Source organism: Mandrillus leucophaeus, unplaced genomic scaffold (genome assembly GCF_000951045.1).
Source record: "Mandrillus leucophaeus isolate KB7577 unplaced genomic scaffold, Mleu.le_1.0 Scaffold559, whole genome shotgun sequence".
Taxonomy (NCBI): Eukaryota; Metazoa; Chordata; class Mammalia; order Primates; family Cercopithecidae; genus Mandrillus; species Mandrillus leucophaeus.
In genome coordinates, this window is record NW_012106019.1 from 441045 (window position 1) to 453475 (window position 12431).

The window sequence follows — 12431 nt, forward strand, 5'->3', positions numbered from 1 at the left end:
ACAGTGTCTTGCTTATTGTGAAATAATGGGGTTAATATCCCATCTTGAATAATTATTCTTGGACCTATCATTATCATATATCAAAAAGCAGATTAGTTTCATTAGAGGTAAAAAATAATATTGAGTCTTACTCTGACAAAGTCATCATTTATATAGACTGGACACCATTTCACATACAAGCAAACACTTTGTGATAGGAAATTTCAAGGCATTTATCATATCTTACTATTCTCCTCCTAATTCTGGCAAACCACCATGTTGAAAACATATTGACAGAGGTACTCAATAATCTACAAATTTGCTGACTTATCTATAATATTCTATTGTTTCATCACAGAGTTACTACTGAACTACCTCCATCAATCAGAATAGATGCATATGGAGTAAGCAAGTCACCATAGCATTAGCAGCCTACAACAACTGCGGCAATCTTTCCAGCAAGACTGCAAACTTGCCCAACTGGATTAAAAATATCACCATGAAATGACTATGGCATATGAACGCAAGAAAAGAAGAAATATGGAGAAGGGTTAAAACAAAGATGACAGGAGATGGTGTAAAGGTAAGTGAGACAAGTAAGAGAAAGCAGCAGCCAGCTGGCCTCTGCATTACCATTATCAGGGTTGGTAAACATCCTACTTGCACTGGAGACTGTCTTCCCAATGTCAGCCAGGGACCGAAGGTTGGATTTCTTGGTTTGATGCCGGTGCTTCCGGAGCAAAGTATAGGTCACCTTATCCTTAAGTTCAGGTTTCAATAGGCCTGTCTCAATCTGATGGTCAACGATCATCTCTGATACAAAAACAAAGCAAAACAAAAGCAAAAAACAAAACTCAGTCACAAGACCACAAAGTTATTTTTTTACTCTAACTTTATGGATGTCATCCTCAAATTTCACATCAGGATATTGTTTTCCAAATTTCTAATTTCCCATTTTATATAAAAGATAAAGATACAGGGTACACAGATACTGGCATTGATGACAGAGATACAAATATTAAAGTATTCATTTTATGTTTTTTCAATCCCAGTTATGGTGTATTCACAGGAGTCAGATTATTCTGTAACATAAGTAGTCAGTAATTTATATTTTTCAATTAAAAGGGGAAGAGTCAAAAAGTTCATGTACTCATAGCAACGGTATATCAGAAAGAGAAATGATATTCAAAAACTTGAAAAGAGCATAGAAAATTTAAAGTAATGACTGCTGATTTTTAAAATATATTTTCCCAAATTCTTCTGTAATGTTATATGTACTTAATAATAGAATACAGTAAAGGAAAACAACACTCAATATCAGATCATTTGAACACCAGTTAATCCAATAAAAGAAAGATTAAACTACAAAATTATGTTGTAGTCTTTTCTAAGAAAGGAGACTTATTCTTATTGTTCAGATCCAACTAAAGACTTTCCAATATACTTCCACTGGGTATTTTAAAGTATAAATTGACTGAAATTTTTAATGAAATTTTAATATCTTAGTCTTACTACCAAAAAAATGTAAAGTTTCTATTACTCTGTTTTTCATATGATTTTAACCAGAAAGATGAGTGTGTTTCATAGAAATTGCCCATAGGTCATTCTGCTGGAAGGTAAGTTCCTATTCCAATTGAAAATAAGAAACCCTGTTTCTCACAAGTCAGCATGTCAGCAGTATAACATAAATGAAGCCTGGTGCATTCTACTCTACATCTTCACGACAGGCTAACATTTATCTCCAGCCAGAATGGTGCTGAGGACAAAACATTACAGAATCTGTGCAAGATGTGCATTGGTAGGAGTCTGTCTCGATGTATGCAAGTAGAACTTTTGTCCTCTGCACAGAATGAGAGTAATGGATCCCACGGCTCCCTTTCTGGCACATGGATGCATCTAGCACACATTCATATTTTCCTCTTGGGCAAACTTTAGTATATAAATGTAGAGAAATGAACAATAACTATTCTTTTCTAAAAGGCTGGCAAGAAAATTGATGGGTACTGGTAGGATAACAGCATCTCCCAAGGATTCCCACTTCTTTGTAAAGAGAAGTTACAGATGTTCAAGGGGTTTTGGTTGGGCATGACTGAACTTCTCAAAAGTCCATCTTCTAAGCACTCACAGAATTGGCCTCACAACCTATAGCTAGAAACTGGCAATTCACACAGTGTACAATCAACTATTTGGAAGCTAAGCAGAGGCTGAATCCAGGATTTTCATCACATGCCTCACAGAGGTGCCATAAATGTTACATAACATGGGACCACTTGGTAAGGAATCTGGGCAAGGCAGGAAGAGTTTCTCCCATAGAAATGTTTTGGTTTGAGAGTGGCTTTTAGCTCTGAGTATTTTAAACTACACAAACCCCACTCAGTAAAACTATCAGAATTGATCCTGTAATTACAATTAAACCTCTCTTCCACAGTAAATAACCAGGTGCCTACAAAACACAACCCCTCTACTTTTCCTTTAAGTCCTTTTAAAGTGGAAAGTCCATTTTACAGAAGAACCAGAAAAACAAACAAACTGCCCCACCATATCTCCTATGAGTGTTATCAAACTCCTACTCTAATTTCAGGGTTGTAGACTAAAGCGTTTCTTATCTACCCTTCCTGGCAGGGCCTCCCTCTATTCTCGCCCTCCCTTGAAATCTCAAACCAATCTTTATGTATGCACAGCCGGTCCTCTGTTACTAATGCCTGGAAATCACCAGTCACAACAGGTTAAAACATCTGTGTGGCTTTATGCCCTTCATTAAGTTTCCATTAAAACGGCCAACATTATAGGGATCTCTTTAAGCATAAACTACAAAATCATTCAAAGGAAAGTGGGGGCAGTAACATTTCACAGCTACACTGAAATTAAGCCTTCAGTCTTCAAAATCCCACAGACGCTACCAATTGGGAGAGAATGTGCCAACTCTAGATGATAGCAGAGCTGATAGGAACTTCATGGAGCATCAAGTTCAACCTCTTGCTATGCAGATGAGAACACAGGGCCATAGTGACTTGCCCACAGACATGGACTGATTAGAGGCAAAACTCCTATATAAAACCAGGTTTTCTGACTCTAAGTTTAGATCTTTTTCCATGTCATACAATACTTTTCTGTATTTAAAAACTAAGCTCTAGAGAAAAAAAGGAATTGATATATGCAGAGCTTTTGCAAACCAAGAGAATGAGGGCCATGTGACAGAAGAATGGACAAAGATCATAAACATTCTTAAAAGAAATACAAAGGGCCAAAAATACATAAATAAATATTCAACTTCAAGATTAAGATAATTTAAATAAACATACAAATATGACCAATTATGAGGTTTTTTGTCAAAGGGATAAAAATTAAAAAGTTGAATCAACCCCCATGACATGAAAGGTATTCAATGGGCAATTCCATTTCTGATGACAATGTTGCAGTATTGACTATGCAGTACAAAAGCTCTGTACTATGTTTACACGTTTTGAATATTCTGCCATTAGAAATGTATACTAAAGAAATAATTTCACAACAATATAATAAAGATGTTCACTTCTTTTCTTTATAATTAAAACTTGAAGGCAATCTAAACGCCCAAGAATACTTTATTGAATATTTTGCAGCCATTATAGTAATGCTTTTATTTCTATTTAATGACATTAAAGGGCTCATATTATGTTATGTTTAAAAAAAAGACTAAAATGATGTAGTATGATCCCATTTTGTAAAATCAATTATATATGTGCAAACAGAGTTATACAGAAAAAAATGCTGAGAGGACAGCTCTGAGAGATTAGATTAGTGACTATTACGTGTAACAGTTTTCCAGGTTATTTTAAAATGAACATGCATTAGTTTTGTGACTAGAAAAAAGTTAATATCATTTTGAAAATGTAAAAAGTATAAAAAGTAAGAAACAATAGGACCAATACATCTGCCAACACGCACAGCTCAGGAATGCCTTTAAATATAAAAATGAGACTCCAAAAATAGAGCTACATTTTCCCAGTTCACTTCCCATCATGGTAAAATACCTGAAATGGCTTATAATTTTTTTAACTTAAGAGGGGAGGAAAATTCCCATAGACTCGGCTTCATATGTGAATGACACTCTTTAAATGTAGAATTACAATGAGGATACTAACAATAAAGCTATTAAAATAATCTGTGAAAACGATGTTTTATCCTTTATAACACTTTAAAGATAAATTTTTCCATTAACATGCAGAAGGCGTTCTTCACGAAAAAATCAAGTAGAGGTCCTGAGAAGAATCAAAAATAGGCTGAATTTTTTATGTAAATGTGAGAAGTAACACCTGCTTAAACAGTCGTACACCGTGGTGCAGGGCCCTCACATGGTGTGGCACTGTCTTTGAGCCTGCAGGGTGAGATGCCTCTCAGAGGCAGGCTGGTGAGGGGTAGCAGGTGGACTGCAAAGGAAGATGAAAAGCAGCTATAGTTTGTTTGATATACTCATGCTTGCTATTATTTCTTTTTCTTCTCATTTGTTGATATAACATTGGGGTGTGGGGGAAGATGCATCTTAAGAATTAGCTGTGTATAATTCTCAACTCAGAAGTATTGGCATGAGTTGGGACAAAACAACTGCACCTCACCCACTGCTATAAAAGGATTTTTTAAATAACCAAATAATGACTATAACTTCTTAAGTTACTGTGCCATCATCTGTCATTTAGATGAAATAAGGGCTCCGTTTCCTCCATGTTTTATCCTCTGTAGGGTTTTGATTATTTCAAAGGATTAAGATTTTTTTAGCTAGTGACACTCTTTCAAACACACTCTTCTCCCCATTTCTGGAAATCTGGCCCTTTTCCTCCTCTTTGTTTTACTTGTGATGTGTTATTTGCCCCTGAACTGTTTTTCTGTAGTATCAGCTCCAGGATGACAGCACTGGCTCTCTGACTGCTTGCCCCATGGACTGCAGAGAAAACATATTAGTGAGTGATGATACCTCAAAGTGACCTAGTAGTGTCAAATTTTAACATGTAATGACAATTTTTAAAGTAAATGCATGGAGGTTAGAGAAAAAGTTCACAGCTGATAATAAAAAGTAATGAAAAATTGAAGGGAAACCACAAAATGCTTGGTTAACCTCTCCTACATGTAGTAAATACCAAAACCTTCTCTCTCTGGCCATTGGCTAAAGACGTTCCAGTATAATGTGGTACTCTCTCTTCTACAACATGAAAAGGGTCAGTTAGTTGCTGAAGACCAGAAGCTCAAGATGGCTCTTCCTGGTGATGAAGATCCCAAAGACAGTTTTACAGAAACATCCAAGTGTGTAATTCAACTTTTAACTTTCATCACGCTTGCTTATCAGTTCCAAGCACAGCAGAGGTGCTGTTCAACTGTTTCCAGCTCTGTCTACCACACCATTTAGAATTTTGTCTCCTGTTCATGAAGGCACTGAGTGTCTCTCCATCTGACTCACTTCTCTACACTCTGCTAGGTGACATGCAGAAATATCTGGATAAACTATTTATAACAGGATAGACATGTAAGTAGACAGCTAATACATCTGATGATCTTATTTAATTCTCATAACAACCCTGAAAGGTCCACCTTCATCTTCTTTTTATAGATGAGGAAATGAAGACTCCAAAAGAGTTCAGTAACTGGCCTTGCCCATAGTCATACATGCTAACAGGGCTAGACTTTAATTAAAACCCCTCAACATTAAATCCAGCATTCCTTCTTCAACATCACTCTATATCTCATGGGAATTAGTATATGACATCTTCCCATAGAGTAGGTATATTTTAGTAGAGGACAAACCCTGAGCACAGTGGCATGAATTCCTAAGTGGGGAAACTTTAGGCAGTAATGATCATCTATGGTAAAAAAATAAAATAAAATAAAATAAAATAAAATAAAATACATTTTTTTTTAATAAGGGAATCTTCCTGGTGATCCTTATTCTCCTCCTAGACTGCCTATACACTGCCAAGTCATGATTTTCTTCTCCGGTTTGCCCTACATGTATACACATTTGACTTATTTTCAACTTGTGTAATTTTTGACATCTTTGCTCCAGGTTAGTTCTTAAAGTCTGAGAATGCAGAAATTAGAATTTTCACTCAAAAACTGGATTGATTTTTGTCAATCATTATACTTATCTGGATAACAATCTCTCTTGCAGCTTTTAATAAATGAAAAAAGACAACAGAACAGATGGCCCAGAAAATCATTCTTTCTGTTTGCTTCTGTCTTTGTAGATGGGTTCCACTCTCCCTGGGTACCATAATCCAAGATCTCTTCTCATATATCAGATTTCCATTTTCAGCTTCACCTGCCTTGTTAAGTATGAAAATGCTATACAAAACTCTGTTTCCTCCATTATTTTCTAACTACATATGCAGATTTGTACCTATGTTGACATGTACCTTATCTCATTTACAAAGTGGTAGATTTGCAAACCCTAATTTCAAGGCCTAGAACAGTGTTCAGCACATTGTAGAAACTCGTGTACCACTGCTGAATAAATGTATAAAATAATTATTTCTGTCCATCCAGAATCTTCACATAAGTCCTCTCCCTTCTCCACTTGTATTTTTAGTAGAGGCGGGGGTTAGGATTTCACCATGTTGGCCAGTCTGGTCTTGAACTCCTGACCTCAAATGATCCACCCACCTTGGCCTCCCAAAGTGCTGGGATTACAGGCATGACCCACCACGCCCAGTCGTACTTTTCCTTTTTAGTTATTTTTCATTTAATATGCACAGATTTACATTCACTTTCACTTATTGGCATAAGATTAATGTTACAAATGGAGTCTCTTTATTCACCCATCCTTGGTTTTACTGGACTGGAAGTCCAGACACTAGATTTCTAGAAGTCTTTGATCTTAGACTTGCACACTAAGCTTCTCTGGACCTCAGTTTCATCATCTGTAAAGCAGGACTTAAATCATCTGTAAGAAGAGAAATAGTCTAGTTCCTGAGTTAGGGCTGACTGTAGGCAAAAGTCAAGCCCCTTTAGTTGCATGTGGAGAAAGGCTAGGTGGGGCATGGATCCAGTAGGATGTTACAGGTAAGTGACTGAATTAGGTCACATTGGTGCCAAGTACCATTTGTATCACCACCATCAAAGTCACTGAACCTCATGGTATAGGGCAGCTTTGGCTTCCTTTGTAGTTAGTACTTTGTGCATTGAATGCTAACTCATCATGCTGAACACCTTGGGCACACACCACTGCATTCCAAACTGGAGCCATTGTTTTCAAATTCTATCAGTGGCTTGGCCTAAACTGCCGTATTACCCTTCAGATCTAGGTGTGCCAAAGATCACATTTTTCTTAAAAAGAAGTGCGGGGGCTCCACTTCTTATTCCTAGGAAATTCCACAACCAGGTGAGCACTGGACCTGTAGCGATGACTGCACTTTTCCAAAGGGTCTGCAGTGTGCCTGCCCTGGGATTGTGGGGAAGAAGATGTGGATCAAAGACCTGCAGAAGGTGACCAGTGTAACATTCTTGTCTAATATTAGAGTTACTGCAACGTTTCTTTGCATATCTGTAGACAAAAGGCTTACCTATGACATCCATTTCTTTATATTATAGATAATATGAATGCCACAGCATTTGTGTTGGAAGAAAAGATTAGCTGTCAAGTGAGGCATATGTCTGGCTGATGTATATACACTTGGTTCTTTTTCAGAGAGCTTGTTAGTTAGATTTGCAAAGAAGCCCCACACTTTTCATGCATCTGAAGTACGTAAGGTACAAGTGGCGGGCACCTATAATCCCAGCTACTCGGGAGGCTGAGGCAGGAGAATCGCTTGAACCCAGGAGGAGGAGGTTGCAGTGAGCTGATATTGTGCCACTGCACTCCAGCCTGGGTGACAGAGTGAGACTCTGTCTCAAAAAAAAAGAAAAAAACTGAAAAGCACAAGGAAAGGATTGAGAAGCAAAGCTAGAAGGAAATATTTCAAAATGCCAACAATGACCAGGGGAAGATGTCATGGAAGATAGTTTACTATTTTCTTAATATTTGTATATTTTTCAGATTTTCTTGCAATAAATCATACTAATGTTATAATACAAAAAGAGAGAATAAATGTTATAAAACATTTAACTCTGCTTACACTACTAGTCATCTGCCTGGATGGAAACTTGTGGATAGGTAAAGCCGAAAAAAATAATACAAACTTCAAACAGCGTACTTACCCACCAACTGTGGGAGAGAAGAAGCCTCCCGATCAAGCATGATGGATCCTTTCTCCATACATGTCCTCAGCTCAAATAAACTATGAAGGGACAACGTAGCCACATGGGGCTTGCTCCATCTTTCCCCACCCTGTTCCACTTTTTCTTCAAACTTGATCCACCTAGGAAGATAAGATTAGTGAAGAGCAATTAAAAGTGTTCTAACTTCCTCTAGAAATAGCAGTCTTAACCCCTCCATCTTCACTCCTTCCAGCACTTCCAAAATGTCTCCTTTTGTGGAGTATTAATAGCTTATTATATCATTAATTACATAATCTTCATAAATACACCCAAAGAGAAGCACTAGACTGCTCCTTCCCTTGAAGTTAGAGAGGAAAAAAGCAAAGCAAGAGAAGCCAAAGCATCCTTGGCTTCTTATCTGCCTATATGTAACCATGAGATCCTTAAGACCAATTATTTAACTAAATTTTTTAATAAGGTAGAAAAATTTGCATTTCAAAATTCTCCATGTGGGTACAGCCTACAGTGCATAAAAATAGCCACCACCATGAGCATTCTGTTGTGACTTCACGAGGCAAGTTTAAATAAGGTGAAATATCAGTGATGAACCAATATTTATCTCAGACATAAGAAACATGATGTGTGAAGCGGCAAGATGAATGTAAAATTTTGTTTTATTGATGCTTAAGGAAGACCGACATGTTTTGTTGTGTCTTCCTTTAATACACATATCTCAGCTGATGCATATTGCCCTCTTATTGTGATTTTAAAAGCTTTACCCTCAAGTCTGGTTCCATGTGTGTTTAAATATACATAAGCTGGGTGAACAACAGATTATTCTGATAATACGAGATCTCCTATTAACCTTAGCGATGGAACAACCCTCTTTTCTAGCTTCTGCTTTCTAAGACTCCTAGACATTTTGATAATTTAGCAATATATAGCAATAAAAATCTTAATGGAAATGAGAGCAAAACACATTTGACAGACTTTATATCCCACATATTACACAAACAGACACTTCCTACACTGTTATAGGAAAATGGGAAAGTATCATCGTTTTGCTATTCATCATGATACTAACAAAAAGGCTTCTTTCACTTTCAACTTTCTGAGAGATATTGAAAGAGATAAAGATGGAATAAAAATTGTTTTTCTACATTCTTCACCCAAAGGTTTAATGATTGAAAAATGTTTTCCTAGAAAAAGCTAAACACTCACCTAACTCACTAAAGATGAGAACAAAGGGCAGAGATCAGAAGCAGCTCTACATAGGGTATTATTTATAGACCTCGTACCACCCCCAGAGGAGGGGGAAAAAAACACATTAGTAGAACCAGGAGTGAAAATAGATCAAGTGATCAGCCCACAATGTCAAAGAAAATTTAGAATTTTAATCAAGCCCAGCACCCGTATGTTTCAGAAGTATTTTAGCCGTATCCAAAAACTTTCTCCCCTCATGCTCCTCTCAGGAAGGCTCTCACAGCCAGGCAACTCCCATGTCAGTGGTAATCCTTGTACCAACCTTACCCACAATTCTAAGACCCTCCTTCTTCTCCCTGTATCCTCCCCAAAAGTGCAGGAAGGGAGATTTTTACTGTTTACCTCATGAGTTAAAAGGTCAACAATACCACCAAAGAAGCTCTGAAACTTCAGGACTGGACTCGGTTTATTTCTACAAAAGTAGCTGTGACACATTCCAAAACAGAATGAAAGCCTTCTAATATTCGTGCGTGTGTGTGTGTGTGTGTGTGTGTGTGTGTGTGATTAAATTAGTATTCACTTTGGTTCAAGTTACAGCCAGAGAAATAGAAGGAACTGGGAGGAAAAAAAAATGACAATTTTATATCACACTCAAATAATTCTATGGGTTTAACCAAAACTGTAAAAGGTAATAAGGTGATTAGAGGTATTTTGAGACTAATCCATTTTTGATGGAGAATGTTACATTGGTTAACTTCAGGTATATCATCTTTTCATGCTTGCTCACAGAATCTCTAAGCATGTTTGCTGGTAATTGGCATATGAATCATATTTATATATGATACTATAATTTATTGCTCAAGATAAGACTCTAGAAAAAGGAAGATACCATCATACATGAAAGCAAGTCAGAGTTATCTAGAATTATGTCATCTATAAAGAGTGTAATGACTCCTTGATTATTCTTGAATTCCTAAGAGTAGGCTTATTTTCTGAGGGATAGAATATGTGGTCATAGAATTTAAGCCCAAGATGAATGACATGGAGCAGCTAGAAGCCCTGTAAAGGGGAGTGTTTTACAAGGCCTTTACTTCCCTCTTATCTTTCCTAAATGAGCCCCCACTTCTATCAGCTGCCAACAGCCTGTACTGCCAAATCTATTCCTTTAAAAAAACTAAGCCTCACTTATATATAGTAGTTCTTTTCTGACATCATCCTCTCTATGGTCTGAATGTCTATGTCCCCACAAAATTCATATATTGAAATCCTATCCCCCAAGGGAATGGTATAAGGAGATGGGCCCTTTGGGAGGTGATTAGATGGATTAATGTCTTCATAAAAGAGTCCCCAGACAGCTATCTAGCCCCTTCCACCATGTAAAGACACAATGATATAGTGCCATGTGTGAGAAGGCAGGCTCTCACCAGACACTGGATCTGACAGTGTCTTGATCTTGGACCTCCCAGCCTCCAGAACTATAAGAATTAAATTTTTGTTGTCTGTAAGCTACCCAGTCTATGGTATTTTGTTATAGCAGCCTGAATAGGCTAAGACAATCTTCAATTGTCCAAATAACATAAGTTTAATAAGATTTTATTTAAAAAGAAAAAGAAGCAAAACCATTGTTGTTCTTTGTGGTCCATCTTTTATTTATTCCTCTCCATAGTTTATGTTGTAGGCAACTTGGTTAGACTTAAATATGACTTTGAATACACTTAAAAAGTGCATTTGGAAAACATAAATCCAAAATAGGGTGGATTTATGAAATAGTATTACTCACCCTTCTAGATTACACCAGCTCTTTAGGTCAAGATTTAACCATAAAGGAATGGAAATATAAATTCTCAAAACTAGCCAGTTCCTTAAAATCTATATTTATAAGGGATAAATATTATCTCATAGCTCAGTTTAGCATCTATTTTACTTTAAGTTCAGTAAATATTGAACATTGTGATGATGTCATACTACAGCACAGCTTATAGCATAAGGAGAACTCTGGAAAAATGCCTATTAAATTCCTTTAAAATGTATTGCTCTAATTGTTTAAGGAACTGATTATACTTCCAACAAATTCTTTTGGACATAAGATACTAGCTTTCCCATTTAAATAGATCATTTTCAGGCAGTTTCATTCCAGAAACGGCACATGCTTTGTCTAGCCTCCTCGCATATCAAGGACAAATTTGGATTTAGAAAAAAAAAAAAAACTGAAAACTACTCAATTCAAATCAGAGTCCATTAAAGAAAAGGGTAAGGCAAAAGTACCAAAGTTCACCCTATCCAAGTGCCAGTGAATCTGCAAAGGTGCTTTAGAACCATGTAATTACGTTTAAAAAATAAATAAATAAAAACAGACTTTTTGCTGTAGAGTATACTAAAAGCCACTATCTCCCCTTCATAATAACTAAGAATAACTACATATTTGCAATAAGTTTCCCACTTTCTTTTTGTTTCAGTACTTGACAAGTTACAGAAAAGTTTGTTTCAGAAGCAGGCTTTTTAAATACTTGCAATTACAAAATGGTTTTAACCTTAGAGGAGGAGTTTATTAGGTGAAGTTTATTTATTTCAAGGTCTTAGAAGAATAATGATAAAATACTTTGCAGTTTAAGACATTTTCAGTGACTGCCAAGCAAACGGCATTTCACTCGTTTGTTGAAGAAAAAAAAGATCCACTGGGAATCACTGAATTTTGTAACTTTCCAATCATATGATTAAATATAATTAAGAAAAAAACAAGACTTCTAACTTAATAACATATCAGTTGTACAGCGGAAAACAGATATGACCTTTACACTACATAAATTCCAACTACGTACAACTATTGAAATGATGATAAATTTCTTGCTAACTAACAAGTGCCTTATCACCCATAAAAGAAGCCAACGCTAGTGTACACCTGGGAAAAATGAGGTTTTTAAGGAGAATTCTTAAAATTTTAGATCAACTATTAAAGTTATCATATACAACTACATAGACATAACTACATATGATTACATAGATGATTAAATTCCTTGAGTCTTTTTCTTACAGAAAAATTAACTTGGTCTGAAATAGAATTTTCCAAAGCAATTCAGTAGAGAAAA

At 36.3% G+C, this 12431-nt stretch overlaps 1 protein-coding gene across 4 annotated transcripts in view; it reads right to left on the reverse strand.

The window, feature by feature from the left end:
• Nucleotides 1-12431, reverse strand: part of SLC4A4 (solute carrier family 4 (sodium bicarbonate cotransporter), member 4) — a 365688-nt gene that overhangs the window by 242289 nt on the left and 110968 nt on the right. For all 4 annotated transcript variants that reach the window (XM_011998142.1, XM_011998138.1, XM_011998140.1 and 1 more), the window contains 2 exons: nucleotides 8143-8303; nucleotides 613-792 (listed from right to left, as the gene is read on the reverse strand). In XM_011998142.1, the coding sequence (XP_011853532.1) occupies nucleotides 613-792; nucleotides 8143-8303 (341 nt within the window). The remainder of the gene's footprint in view (nucleotides 1-612; nucleotides 793-8142; nucleotides 8304-12431) is intronic.